Source organism: Coturnix japonica, chromosome 2 (genome assembly GCF_054131305.1).
Source record: "Coturnix japonica strain WE chromosome 2, WE-NBRP24, whole genome shotgun sequence".
In the NCBI taxonomy this organism is placed as follows: domain Eukaryota; kingdom Metazoa; phylum Chordata; class Aves; order Galliformes; family Phasianidae; genus Coturnix; species Coturnix japonica.
In genome coordinates, this window is record NC_140664.1 from 92750816 (window position 1) to 92765836 (window position 15021).

A 15021-nucleotide genomic window follows, 5' to 3' on the forward strand; every position below is an offset into this window, starting at 1 on the left:
TACAGTTCAGGACTCACACCTTTACAGTCATCCATATGACTAACTATCCCATATAATTTAAAGAGCAATATTCTAAATGACACCAAGGAAGAACAGTCAGTTAACTTCCATTTAATGCAATCGTAACAACCAGAACAGAAGATGTTACAAGTAGGAACAAATGAGAACAAAGATAGCTGGAACCTCTGCTAGACGCTTAGCAGAAGTAAAATTTCCTCATTTAGCAAATGAGGTGGCACTATCGGAAGCAGCAATAAAACTGACAGGCCTTCACAGAAGAAAGAGGAAGAAAAAAAAAGACACAAGTAAGTAAGAGTAATCCTACCAGTGATTTTCTGCAAGCCTTTCATTCTAGCATAGTTCCCTTTTAAAAACTGCTTGCAGAAACAGAAGCAAGAGCAATGTGATCCTGGTACTATATGTAACTAAGCATTCACTTAGTTAAGCCATAAGGGAACTATCTCCCTACGTACCTGCTCTCAAGCACAAAGAATACAAAAATAATAGGTGCCATAAATCCTAGCTACCTTAAACAACAAGCCTGCTTTTTTTATGTCGCCAGGAACCAACAGACTCAAAAGAGCTTTTTAAGATACAAATGTCGTTTCAAATAACATCATAAATTCATTTAGATCTGAAACCAAAGCTGCATGCTTGCCTCCCAGCAGTAACTGTGGTGCCCGTTTCCAGATTTGTAACTTACCCTTCAGCTATAGAACCACTCCAAGTTTATTAGCACTGCAGGTTATGTCTGTGCATAGGACAGAAATAGAAGTATACTCCACAGCACACATTTCCTCATCAGCCCTGCACCCAGCCTTCCACCCTGGTTCATCTCTGCTCCTGTTTCTGTTATCCAAGTTGGGATGTTTACAGAACGAACTTCTCAAAAGGAGGCTGAGGGGAGAACTTAATGCCCTCTTCCAGTACCTGAAAAGTTCTTACAGTGAGAGTGGGGAAAGTCTCTTCTCACTAGTGACAAGTGACAGGACGAGGGGAAATGGCCTCAAGTTGCACCAGGGCAAGTTTAGGTTGGATGTTAGGAAGAACTTCTTTACAGAAAGGGTAGTTAGGTACTGGAATAGGCTCCCCAGGGAGGTGGTTGAATCGCCATCCCTGGTTGTGTTTAAGAGCCATTTGGATGTGGTACTCAGGGATATGATTTAGCGTAGGGTTTTTAGAGTTAGGGTACTGGTTAGGCTGCGGTTGGACTTGATGATCTTCAAGGTCTTTTCCAACCTAGGTAATTCTGATTCTACGATTCTCAAGCAAAGCAGGCTGATGCTTTTGGAAGCAAACAAAGCAGTCTCACCTGGTTACTTTGAAACTGCACCGATTTCTCATTTTGCCTTCAGGGACATTTTGTATCACAACAGTCTTCTCCTGGATTGCAGTGGGACATCTGTCTGGCCATTTGTCTTCAATCAGTGCTTTCACTTTAGGCACAAAACCACAGAGGGGAACCGGTTCTGCTCTCCACCTCACTAGCATCAGCTCCACAATGAAGTCTATTGTCATGCTTTACAGACTAGTACAAGAAATCTGCACTTCTTCTGAGGCTCATAAGAAATGCAGTCACCAGCTGAAGTGCTCAAAATTCCATGCTTTAACACTTAAGGAAAGCCTGCCACTACACTGCTTAAAACTGAAGTGTGCAAGAGGGGAAAGAAAGGTTGCATTGTTGTTGTTGTTTTGTTTTTTAATAAAAAAGGCTGGTGAAAGAAATACAATGACAGAAGCGTTGTGGCAGCAAGAACTGAACTGCTGTGAGGAGAAGTGGGTGATAAGTTTTCCTGTGGGTACTGGGACTTTACAGCTGGAGGAGCCGCTGGAGGAGTGGGGGCGGCAGTGCCTGGAGCTGCTCTGCAGGGATGAGCTGCCTGCACCAGGTTTCCTACTGCTGGAAGCTCCCAGGAGGAAGAGCTACACCAGCCCTGGCTGCAGCAGCCTGCTAATGAGGTTAACCCATACACAAGGAATAGGAATTGGTATTCTTCAGCTCAGTATCACCCTACCTTTCTCTCAAGCTAGCCATCTGCTTGCCTTGTTGCCTGAAAGCAAAAGAAAGTTCATCTCGAGGGCTATGCCTTCAAGATACCACTCAATGTTTTATATTTGCTAAAAACCCCACGTCTTTCAAGTTCACGTCTATACTTCATACTGATCATGATGGAAATACCAGACGATATGTTATCTCGGCAAAAATAAGCTTAAATTCATCAGCATCTAACACTATAAAATGCAGGGATATAAATCAAGGTCTCCCCTTTCTGGCCATAACCATATTCTTAAAGAAGTGATATCTTTACCAAATTAGCACAACTACTTTTTAAAATACACTTTATGATGAAGTTACAAACCAAAATACGGTGGGTGCTTAATGTGAAAATACATCAAAATCCGAGCACAAACTGTAAAACGAGAACATCTGTTGGCAAATTTCAATAGCAGCAAACAAAAAACGCTTGTTCTCATTTCACAGCATTGAATTTTTCTATTCCCACTCCCAACTGAGAAGCACAGTAATCAGCCTCAACCTATTTTTGCTAAAATACAGACAACTGCTCAAACTTCTCTCATTCCTCTCTATATTTTCTAATCATCTTCACTTTTTAAAGCCACAAATGAATTCTCATCAGAAAGGCCTTACTATGGGATATATTTATGATGGGAAATCTTGCATCTAGATACTACATGGGGGAAAAAAAAGCCATTTTAAGCAATGTTGGTTGCTCAGAGAATTCAAGAGGAAAAAGAAGCAAAGACAGTGAGTAATCTCCGCTTGTTTCTAACTGTGAATGTAAAAGAAAAAAACTATTAAAAATATTTGTTGCACAAGTTATTTCCTTATATACTTCACTCCTAAGATGTAAGGCTACCTGTGAACTATCAAAAACCCTTAACTCAAGAAGAGAAATCTCCTTTAAGTGGTCGCTCTTTGCAACAATTAAGCCATCAAAGCAGAAGCATCTCACTGCAGTGGACACTGATTGACTTCACTGCTGATTCCTTTTAGAAGCCAGCCTTTTAGTAAGCAGTTGTCCCTATTAAAAAAAAGGAACCCCAAGAACATTAACACCTTAAATTAACTGGAAGTCAAGAGCAGAACTCTAGGGAACACAGACCCAGTTGCACAAGGCACCTGCAACCAGGTGTTCCAAGCCCTGCCAAGCACAGGTAGTATCTCCAGACTCAGCAGCAGCTGGGCAACAAGTCTGGGAAGACTCCACCCTGAAAAAAGGGGATGCAAAACAACAACAAAGAGAGGGTTGCAAGGTGAATAGCAGGGAAAGGAAAACAAATAGGCCGTGCCCAACACACAAAATAGCAGGAAGAAGAGGTCTGTTGCACAGCAAACAAGTTCTATTACTGGTCTATTAAATCAGCTCTTCCCACCCTATTGTTACAAGAAGGCTTTAACTCACACAGATATAGGCAAGAACCCAAAGATCACAGTGTGACAGAAAATAAGTGGACCTTGTCTATTGGATAGCATGCTTCCAGGGCACTGCCTATCCTAGCAGTACGACCTATTTTAAAGAATATTGCTCTTTAATTATTCTGCTTAATTCAAAGAGATAACACACTCATCATTCATCATCATCTCTCAAAGCAAAGCACTCATGGAAGGTTCATTATTCAGGAACTGCTACTCAGTAAGTAGCCTGCATACAAAACCTACATGCTGTGGATTTGCATCTCCACTGAATAGTGATCTTTGTTACAACACGATGATTGTACACAGTACTGGCATTCTCAGTTCTGCTTGTAAAAATAGAAGCTCTTGGTTTTGGTCTTTTTACATAAATGCAGGCCCTCAATTTTGAATCATATATCACAGTTACTGGAATGACTAACAAGGTACGTAAGAAATGTAAATGACAGAAAACAACCTTGACTGATAACGGATGGGTAACAAGGGAGAAAAAGAAGAAGAACAAACAGAACTGTTCATTTTCTTCACGAACGTGGAAAATTTTCACTTGCAAACTGAGAGCAGGTAACATTTGGACATTAAGCAATTTTGTTCAGACTTAACACCAACCAGAAAAGTGTGATGCAGTTAACAGGCTTTTTTTTTGTCTGTCAATATTATACATTCGTCTGTAGCATAGGATAATTTTGAAGCTTAACGCAACAAATAAACTGCTTACAGTCTAATGTGTAACATACAACACTCCAGGTACTGAAATGTGCCAAGTAAGAAACTTTCAGCTGAAAAAATGGGAAGCTAAGCCTGCTAAGCTAGAGAAATCTCCCAAGTGCACATTTTGCAATATGCATATATAATATACAAAAAATACTGCAGGAAATAAAACATACAATATTTAATAGTACAAGGAAAATAAAATGAAAATAAAAAGCATTGTTTTCAAACAGTCACAACTGGATTTATCCTTGGATGAGTTAACCTTTAAAATAATACCTATTGAACTACAGGTCACAAGCCTCAAGTCATAACACAATGCTTTTCTAATTGTATATTTGAAGCTGCTATGTTGATACGAGTCCAGATTCCTCAAAATAAAGGGCTTAGACTCTCCATGTGTTTATACAGAGATACCTGATATTTCACAAGCAAAAGATAGGATACTCTGTTAGGATTTCCAGCATCTGTTTGTCATATAAGTTGCACCACATGTATTAATATCACAGAATACAGCAAGGTCTCAAGTTAACACATTTCTTAGAACACTACTTATTGAGACATTAGGTATTTTTGAATTAACTATCTGTGGTTCCTTAACAACAAGGGAATACATTGCTCTCAAACTGAATAAAACAAAAATATTTACAGCCAAGATGAATTAACTCTTAATATTCTTCATGCTTCATAGCTGGAGTCTGAACCTGGCGTTTCAACAAATATTTCAAAATAATCCATCATAATATAGCTAATGGTTCTGGACATATTTAAACTGATACAGAGAAATAAACAGAAATAAACAGAAATAGCAAGTCAAATAAAGAGCAGATGGTCACCCTAAGCACATCATTACCCTCCAACCCTTTTATTTCTAATGCAACATGGAAAGAAAAAACAATGTAGCCTCTATTGGAAAACATATTAAAGAAAATAATCAGTTTCTCAAGTAACATAAAACACTAACCCAGCAACACTGTATGTACAGTCAACAGCTGTTGACTTCACCATTCTGGCCTAACTATTGATAGCTGTGAAAACACCTTTTAGTGGGGAAGAACTGCACAGAAAGGAGTTCCAAAGTTCTGACAACTGTAGAGAACCACAGAAAATTTAAATGGGCAGAAGGAAAGCAGACCTCTAGAGCTCTTTCAAGTGCGTTTCAGAAGAGGTCCTCCACAGCAAACTTCCACAGCTTTTGTAGCTGCTGAGGGGATGCAAAGACAACTGCTTTATAGACTGGGAAAAGAGTGAGGAGAAAAACAAAAAGAGTTCTTATTATGAAGGAAATTCTCAGAGAATCACATTAGTAACACAGATGATGTCCACAGGGAAGTATAGAGAATTGCTCAGGGAGGAGATGGAGAAAGAGAAGGATGAGTGGAAACAAGTTGGGAATTTAAAAAGAGAAGCTCTGAAATCTATGCTTAGAAGAGAGACACTAAATGGTATCAGCTTTCCAAAGTTACAGGAAAAGAGCGACTTACATTGAGGCTGCAAGTAGAAGCGCAAGGAAGAACAGCAACAGTAGAGAGCACAAGTAATTTCTGTCCCTTGTCTTTTGATTTCCATACTCAAAAACTATTCTCCTTTCACTATCCTGGCTCCATAATACTGTCTCCATGTCTGCACTCCTTAATCTTTCTGTATCCCAGAACATAAAATTACTCTCATCCTGATGAGCCCACAAGAGAAAGCACTGCAGTTCCTACTGCAGGTTATCTTCCTTCTGATAGCTGAAGAGCTGTTGCTTCTCAGGCATATCTGGAGTGACAGTGTATTCTTGTTTTTACTCTATATTGTCTATCTTACTGTCAATTTTATACTACTTTCTCAAGCTCTGTATCTGTTCTTCTCACATTCGAAGCCTGTTTCTTCCTGTACCACATTCTGTGATCCCAACAGAACTACTCTCCCGCTCTTCTGCACTATCTGAGCTTCCAAGGTCACTTTGCTCCTTTTTCTTCCATCATAGGAACTTCTTTTTTCTTTATGTGCCTGATCAGATATTGTTTTTCCTCTTCTGTACCCCTACTAGGAGGAGCATTAAGCTACTGATTTGCTATTCATCAATCCTACCTAGAACACAACCACAAGCTAAAAACAGATGTACTCTATTTGCAAATAAACATGTATCTTGTAACCACTTGGAAAGTTTCCTTCTTATTGATCTTCTTTATCCAAATCCTTAGTGGCCTTCAGTTTTTCACCAGTGAAGCCCAGTTTTCACACTGCTGCTACAAAGCATTTACATGTTAACCAGCAAGGGGGCTGGATGCACAGACATGGCATCTTTCACTTCAGCATAGTTGTATTTCATTGTATCAGTTTCCATTGTTCCACTTCCAAAATAGTACATAAAACAACCTCATCTGCTCTCCATCTCTTCAAAAACATAAGTTCTCCATCAAAGAACCAGTGCCAGCTGCTCATGTTCTTGCAGTATACTGTTCTCATCATTGACCCCTTCCCCTCACCAGTTGACAACTCTTTCCGTGCTCCTATTCCGTGCTCCTTCCATAAATAACTAATGGCACTCACAAGCAAAATTTATCTAACATGTGCCAAAATAAAACACTGCTCACCACATCCCTGTTTCACTACATACCGTTCAAGTGTGTTTTATCGGTTGTAGATTTATTAAGGATGATTGGTGAACATGCCAAGAGCCTGAAATTCCCTCTTCTCTGTCTAGAACCTACTCATGATGCAAGTCTGAGGCACAGCTGCAGTCCCACGTGTACATCCTCCTCTCATTCCTGTTCCTCTGGGGCTGTACAGGTCCCTGGCTGTTAGTATAAATGTCTACTATGAATATTTTTCCACACACTTTCAGCAGACACAGCAGTGCATCGAAGCATGTGATACACACACAAGGTAATTAAAGGCTACTGCCAGAAGATAACACATCAGGCTCTGGCTACAGTTACTTCATCAGAGCTTCGTGGTAATGAAAAAGCATTTCAACAAAAGCGATGGAAGGAAGATGCCCAAGCACTTCTACAAAGAGAGTTTCAGTTTATGAAGGGGATTACAGGAGGTGGTAGCCACAGTAGTTCATGCTCACAAGCACAAGGCGGCCCCTTGCAAGCCTGAAAATACGCTTTCAGCATTTGAAGCACTCTGATTTTAGATTCTTAAAAGGTACTTTCTAAATAAAGAACTATATTACCAGTTTTGTGCGTTAGAAAAGCTTTAAAGAATTAATTCTCAAATATCTGTTCCACACCCAATATAAAATACATATTTGAGGGGAGAATAAACCTTCAGTTAGGAGACACCTGAGAAAGCCTTAAATTCAGTGTCTGCAGCTTTTACTCCTGAAATGTCATTAGGAAATCACCTCCTGTGTAAGCAAAAGGTTGAGTGGTACCCCTCTACAAATATTTATCACTTTATTTTAGTCTAACATACTTCTAACTTTAAGAATTTGAGATGACTACTCAAGAGTTAATTTAACATTTACATTCTATTTAAGCACAGAGGCCAGCAAATAGGTTTTGTTATGCTCATGCGAGTCAAACAAGGGGAGGATACAACAGACAGAAGATTACGCAGATTAAAAAGGGCTACAGAAGAACATTTACTATCCCTGTCCTGAAGTGTTTCCATAGCAGCCGAAACAATTATTAAAACAGATACACCAAAAGGAAGGCAAAGAAACAATATGAAAGCTCTCCACCTGAAAACAACCCATAGATAACAAGAGTTATATGTAAAACTTGTTCACTAACTTAATGATTAAATGTCACCTTCTACCTAGTATATCACATCGGTCTTCGTAATGATGTCCATGGCAGCACAGAAATTTGCCACAGCAATGAGTATTGTGACAGACAGTGCTTCGACTGCTGTGTCTCCGTGGCACTGAAAACATATGGTTTCCTATGTCTGCTTTGCAAGATGGGGATTTCCACAGTAGAGTAAGCTTACTATTTGTTTCCTCTCTCATCCCACTTACGTTAAACAAATAAACAAACAAACATTTGTTTCGTACAGCCCCCATTTTCCCCAAACCTTATCACAAAACACCATTTTCAGTGGCACTAAAAAAGGAACATCAATGGCTGCTGCTCCGTACCTTCTCACGGAGAAGACATCTTCTCCTGAGTCTTTCTTTAAGCTTTCATAAGATGCACTGAATTAAAAATTGGATACTCTGTTTTTAGAAATGTCTACATCCACATCAACAAAAATTTGGGATTTTTTGGGCCTCACCTTAAAGCTATCTACAAACCTTCGCATTTATGTATTAACTAGCAGGCATCATCATTGCTGTGTAAAAGTCAGTGCTCCTTGCCTGTATTCTTTATGTAAGAACACAGCATCACCTATAACTAGTTTCTTTCATTAAACTCATGAGTTCTCTAGAAAACGAAGGGAGGACTGTGTTGACAGCAGTGAGCAAGTGGCCTTCCATCTACCCACAGCTGAGATGCAAGATCCAAACACACAACAGCTTCCTATTGTGTTTTTCCCTGCACGTTTACTTCTAAGTATACTCCTTTTTTCTTGCATCAATCCTTACAACCAGATTTAGGTGTGCACAAGCGTGGCATTGGGTCAACTAGAAGCGATGATACCTCCTTAACACCCTTAACATGGGAGGTGGCAAACAGCCACTCCCAGAGCCAATCTCAGATTCAGCACAGGGCCCTGAGGAGCTTGTGGATTTAAAAATCCATCCAGTGCATCATTCTGTTCAGAAAGAATACTTTTAAAGTACTTTAAGTCTTGCCTTAAGAGCAACCAAAAAGCCACCACTATTAAGCAATCCTTGAAACTCCGTGCAAGAAGCTGAGTACAGAAATCATTACCCAGGGTTCTCCACAGCTCAGAATAATTTTATGTTGACACCGTATGAGGAGGAAACAAGTACAGGAAAGCCAGGGAGCACCTACAAGTGAAAGGCAGATGGGGAACTTGAGGGCAGGGGAGGCCCTGTGCACGTTCTGTAAGGAAGAGTAAAGTGCAAATATTCCTTGAGGAAGCGGTAGGGGAAATGCAGATAAACAAGAAAGGTGACTCTGGTCACAATACTTCCACACAGCCTCCAGAAGAACAAGCTGATGAAGAATTCAGGTGGGAACATTACTAAAACTTACCAACTCTACCATTTCTAACATAGGTACTATTGCATAAATGCTGATATTAACCTCAAAGATGGTATCGGCCTACTGACGTGCCATTTGTTTTTCCAGCAATACCACCAGCCCCCACATAAGAGAAAACACCGGGGCAGAACCTGATACACTTCACCTACACAAAGGAGTCGGGGTTTTAGCTTTAATGTATATTAAACAAACCAACCAAGCAAAACAACTGAACTTTTTCTTCCTGCACACGCAGCTGAAGTTTTCAAGCAGCCATGCCTCTCTGCCATTCCTCCACACAAACACACAGACCCTGCAGTCTTTTTAATTAATATCTAACAAGCCTTGAAATCAATTCCAATTAAGTTTCAGGTAGCAGTTTGAGAAGCATTAGTTATGAAATTATTGTGCCCTAATGCCAACGTGTTCCTTTTACCCCTGGAAAGACAGCTGGGTTTTAATGTTCACAGGCAGTAGAAGGAGCACATTTTCCAGATGCCAGTATCTCCTGAAATAAGTGCTTGCGAGCGTGATCAGCAGCACAAAGTCCTCAGCAATTACCCACATACTAGACTTCCAGGGTAAGCTGTCTCGCTGCTAGAGCAGGGACCACACTCATTCCTTTGCCAAAGAAAAACTAAGCTGAAATGTTGAGAATCAACCATACGCTGATTTCCTCGCTTCTAATGCTATAGAGAAAATACTGCCCAGTTCATTCTGCTTAACAAGTACAGTACAACAGCTTCTGAGTATTAAAGTGCGTTCTGTCTCAGGCCCTAATCCCATCAAAACCGGTGTTCCAAAGCTCAGGGAAACATTCCTGATCAAATTCTATAAATGGTGCAACGCCTCTTTCAGTTTTTCTGCCTCTCTGTGTGGGTGTTACTTTCTGTGAAAGAAAGGGAAGCAGCATGAGGAGCAGAGATGCAATTCGACAGCACCCTTTTTAATCCCCAAGGCACTGATAGCTGTTTCGCACCCCAACATCCTCCAGCAGCCTAGAAATGGTACCAAAGAACGCTCTGACTTCTCATCCTCTCACTGGATAAAGGAACTACAACCACCAAGCGTGCATCTTGTATCACCACTGATATCCAAGCTTGGCTTGGACATCACAGCACAAGCAAGTATACTCTACAGCTTCTTTACTGGACCAAGCTGGTACACTTCCACATGCTCCAAATACTCAAGGACTATTCAAGGTTTACCATTACCTGCTGTTTCAAACCTGCAGACTATCTTAAACAGGTTCTATAGCAATAGCTGGACTCTGATAAGTTGCAAGGAGTATAACCTTACATGAAATATTTATTGAGCTTATCTACATAGACGTCTATAAGCATATCCTCAGCATGCAGATAACATTTGAGTTCTTTTAAGACAAGCCTCGTGCTGAGATGTTAGGAGGACTGCAGCAAGTTGAGAAGGAGATGTGAAGAGAGGAAAGCCATTAGCATTGCCAGTGCCTAGAGGTGTGTGAACTGCTCTGCGAGGGAAGGGGCTGAGTGTGAGGCAGCATCTCTAGGTGGCCCCATTCCACACTCCCCTATTGGAGCAATAGCCCATCACTTCAGTTTCTTTTAAGCAGAAAACAGTTGGACCCCCAATTTCCGTATTCTAGTTAAATCATGCCAACATACACAGGTGATTATTAGCATGGAGGGCACCCAACAAAATTCAAGAAGTATCCTAAAAAAGAAAGAAAAACAAACCATCACATCTTTCACACCAACAGAGAGTAAAACGATCCTTATGGGTCCCTTCCAATTCGGGACATTGTATGATTCTAAAAGCAGCGTGAGATAGATCAGGTTGTTAACGCCGCAACCAAGTTCTCCCACCTGCTTTTTGTAGGTCAGGCTTAATGGCCGCCGATTCTTTAGTTTCGAAACAAGTTTCAATGTTTTCCCGATACGAGAAACTGTAACACCGCTTCGCAGGAAACCTCGGTTCTCACGGGGGAGGGGCAGCAGGAAAAGACGGGCGCCGGGCACTCAGCGGCCCCGGCAACGACTACCCGAACAGCTTCACCGCGGCGTGCAGGGAGGGCGCCCACCGGGCTCCGGCGACGCCGAAACGCCCCCAGAAGCAACACACGGGAACGCGGCAGAGGCGGGAGAGCGGAAAGTTCGGAGGCGGCCCCGCACCGACGGCCCGACGGCAGCCCCGGCACCGGCTCCACAGGTTGGGAGCGACGAGCCCGCCGAGTAGCTACAGCAGCGAGCTCCCCCCGAGTGGCTCCGGGGGGCGGAGGCGCAGGTGCCGCTCTCCGCGCTCGCTCCGGGGAAGGAAGGAGCCGCGGCCATGGCGGGAGGCGCACCTGGCGGCAGGTGTATGCGGGCGGAGAGAGGGGAGCGAGGAAGCGACGCCAGCGGGTACAGGAGAGATGCGGAGGGGTCGGAGCGAACCGCGTTACTCACCGGCAGCTCCACGCTGACTTCGGTGCCGTCCAGGAGGAGGACGCGGCACTGCAGCACCGGTTTGCTGCCGCCGGCGGCGGGGATGTGGACGGGAGCTCCGGCGCCGTGCGCGACCCCGCCGGGGTGCGGCGAAGAGGGGAAACCCCCGGAGACGACGGCGGCCGCGGCGGCTCCTCGCAGCCCACCGTCCCGCTCGTCGCCCTCGCCTCCGAGCCCGCCTCGCCCGGCCCCGCGCCCCGCTCCTCGCCCGTAGCGCTGCATCGACCGCCGGCCAAAGGTCCTGCGCAAGAACCGCAGCATCCTGGGGGCGCCCTGCCCGGCCGCTCACACCCCCGAGCCCGCAGCTCCGCGCCCGGCCCCGGGCGCCTCCCGGAGCAACGCAGCAGCGCCGCCCGCCGGGAGCCAGCCCGCGCCGGGCGCCGGCCGGCCCGCCCCCGCCGCCCGCTCCGCCCTCCGCAGCGCCGCCCCACAGCGGAACGGGGGGCGGGACGCGCCGCCGCCTCTTGTGCCGCGGGCCGCGGGCAGGGGGAGCCGCTGAGGCGGGCGAGCGCAGAGGCAACACCTGTGGCAGGGCAACGCGGGGCGTGGAGGCCGGAACGAGGCAGCCCGGCCACCGCCGTGTGGGGTTTGTGTGCGAGCATCCTCAGGTGGGGAGGGGAGAGGCGTCTCTCTGAGATCGCCGTTGTTAAGGAGACAACCAGCAGGATGAGGTCCCGCGGAGGAAGCGTTGTGTCCAGAGCTTGCAGGTGTTTTGTTCCCTCTTGTTTCTGCGAGGCACACTTGTGGGTTTATTCCAGCGTCACGTCGCGTCCATTGGTATCAGAGTCAATAAGATCAGTATTTACATAGGTTGGCTCTGGGGGGAGCGCATCTGCCGAGGCGCCATGCATGACGCAGTGGCATTGCTGGGACAATGGTGTTCAAGACCAGGTTGGACGGGGCTCTGGGCAACCTGATCTAGTAAAGGTGTATGTTTGGTGGCCCTGCTAGGCAGGGGGTTGGAACTACATGATCCTTGATGTCCCTTCCAACCCGGGTCATTCTGTGATTCTGTGTGATTCTGTGACAATCAGTGTCACCCATGGCCAGCTACGCCATCTAGGGAGTGTGGACAGAAGGTATTGGATGCTTCTGAAGTTCTGGAGATCTTTTCCATAGAATCATAAAATCACTTGATTTGGAAGGGACCCTACTAGATGTAGTGCAAATCCACTCTGATGAACAGGGACACTCAGGGTGTTCAGAGCCACATCCAGCCTGACCTTGCACATCTCCAGGGATGAGCATCCACCACTTCTCTGGGCAACCTGTTCTAGCGCTTCACTATCCTTAATTGTGAATAACTGCTTCCTTATATCCAGTCCACAGAATCACAGAATGACCTGGGTTGGAAGGGACCTCAAGGATCATGTAGATCCAACCCCCCTGCCTAGCAGGGCCACCAAACATACACATTTACTAGATCAGGTTGCCCAGGGCCCTGTCCAACCTGGTCTTGAACACCAAGTCTCCCTTCTTTCAGTTTGAAACCATTTACCCTTTCCCTGCCACAACAGACCCTGCTAAAGAGTCCAGATCTGGGTTTGTTCCCCTTTGCCTTGCTCCCAGGCTGGCTGTCACTAGCATCCTTCTGTTGGCTGGCTGTGAAGCCTTCTAAAGTGCTTCAGCTCATCTCTTTGTGTCAACTCCAAATGGTGCCAACAAATCACCACCTGATCCCTCCCTGTGTTCCTGCAGTACAGGAGGTCCAGTCCTGAACCACCTGAAGAGTTGTTGGGAGGAAATAAAGTTTCTGGAGTCAAACAGTCCACCACTGTTTTGTATCATGCTGCCAGGAGAGTTTTCTTTAGCTATGAAACAAGGGCCCTGAGCAGCTGTGGGTATGGAGGAAGCCATGACACATTTATCACAAGATGAGAGGTGATAAAATGGATATTTACATGCTGGTTTGCACTTTACCTCTTTACATTATCTCCTCATTTTCAGCTGGACAAGCCCTGAAGTGATCTGGTTTTGGTGGTAAATCTGTCCTGTGGTGCTTCTCAGCACAACTGCTGCTTGCTTTCTTCCCCATCAGAGGCACATGAAGAAACTACAGTTCCTTCTGTGGTCCTTAGCTATGCCATAGTTACATGCACTGCTTTTAGATCTTCACTGAAATAGCTCTTCACTGCAACATCTGCCTCCCAGTGAATACTCCAGTCTCCCATGGAAGTCATAGAATAGCTAAGGTTGGAAAATACCACTAAGATCATCTATCTAGTCCAGCCATTGACCCATCGCCACCGTGCCCACTACCCATGTCCCTCACATCTACACTTCTTCTGAACTCCGTCTGCTTTTCCATAGTTTCATAATGGAAGCAGCCAGTTCTCGTGGATGGTGAACAAACCACTGACAGTCCCACAGAGGGAATTTTCCTTCACTGGGTACATGTGAGCTGTCTGTATACCAGAGTCCTCTTACTCGCTTTACCTTTCATTGCTACAGTCACATTGGTGGATTGCTCCTGGCCTGATTGACTTTAACTATCTGCAAAGTAGTGCTCTACATTTAATTTACATGCAGGTAGAGTTTCTGTTCTTGAGTAAACGTTATGTCTTTCCTGAGTAGCATCAACAGACTTATCTTTTGCAGAATTTTGCATATTCTGCCAGAATATGTTTCGTGATGGCCATTACTAAAGGAGACTTGCTCAAAAGGATTCAAACAAAGAGCAATTATTGCTGCAAATATACGTATCTATGTGAATAACACTCGGGGAAAAAAGAAGCTTGAGAAGGTGTGGCATACATATACATACATGGATTTTTATGTTTTGTTTGCTTTCTAAAGCTAGAAATGAAATGAAATAGTAATTGCTTAAAGGAGATACTTTTCAGCAGGATCATTCATTAGATGGCAACATTCATGTAGCACAAGGCTATCGTGTGTTTGTTTTCCCCAAAGCAGGTCAGCCGTATGAGTAAATGTAATTTCACCGTCTTTCAGGAGCACTCTCTATACAGAAGCAGATCAAGAATAAAATGCAAAAGTAATTCTGAGCTATGTGGCCAAGGGTGATTTGCATTTATATGCTATCTTTCAGCTAAAGAGATCCCAAAGCAGTTCTGTGAAGGAAAAAAATACCACAACAAATAGAAAGAACTATTTCACCGAGTCTGAAATGCAGCATCTGTTTAACAGCAGAGAAAAACACTAGGAATCTCATGCACAATTGAAATAGAAATGTGAATTTAGATAGGCAGAAAGTTATTATGCAAATCACGTGGCCATGTTATTGGGGCTAGTAGATGTATTCGTGCAGGATGTGCAATGCAGTCGCGGGTAGTCAGGGCTTTCCTTAGTAATACATCAACACCAA

General features: G+C 44.1%; 1 protein-coding gene across 9 annotated transcripts in view; it reads right to left on the reverse strand.

Annotated features, from left to right (window-relative positions):
• The window catches only part of EPB41L4B (erythrocyte membrane protein band 4.1 like 4B), a 162422-nt gene extending 150283 nt beyond the window's left edge, over positions 1 to 12139 (reverse strand). For 8 of the 9 annotated variants that reach the window (XR_014942886.1, XR_014942885.1, XR_014942884.1 and 5 more), the window contains exon 1: positions 11658 to 12139. Coding sequence is in view for 4 of the 9 variants with exons in the window: in XM_015854293.3 (XP_015709779.1) it covers positions 11658 to 11957 (300 nt within the window). In the remaining 5 variants the exon portion in view is untranslated. Of the gene's footprint in view, positions 1 to 11078; positions 11560 to 11657 lie in introns of those variants that run through there. The other variant, XM_085538075.1, reaches the window with a different exon arrangement.
• Positions 12140 to 15021: the final 2882 nt, after the last annotated feature.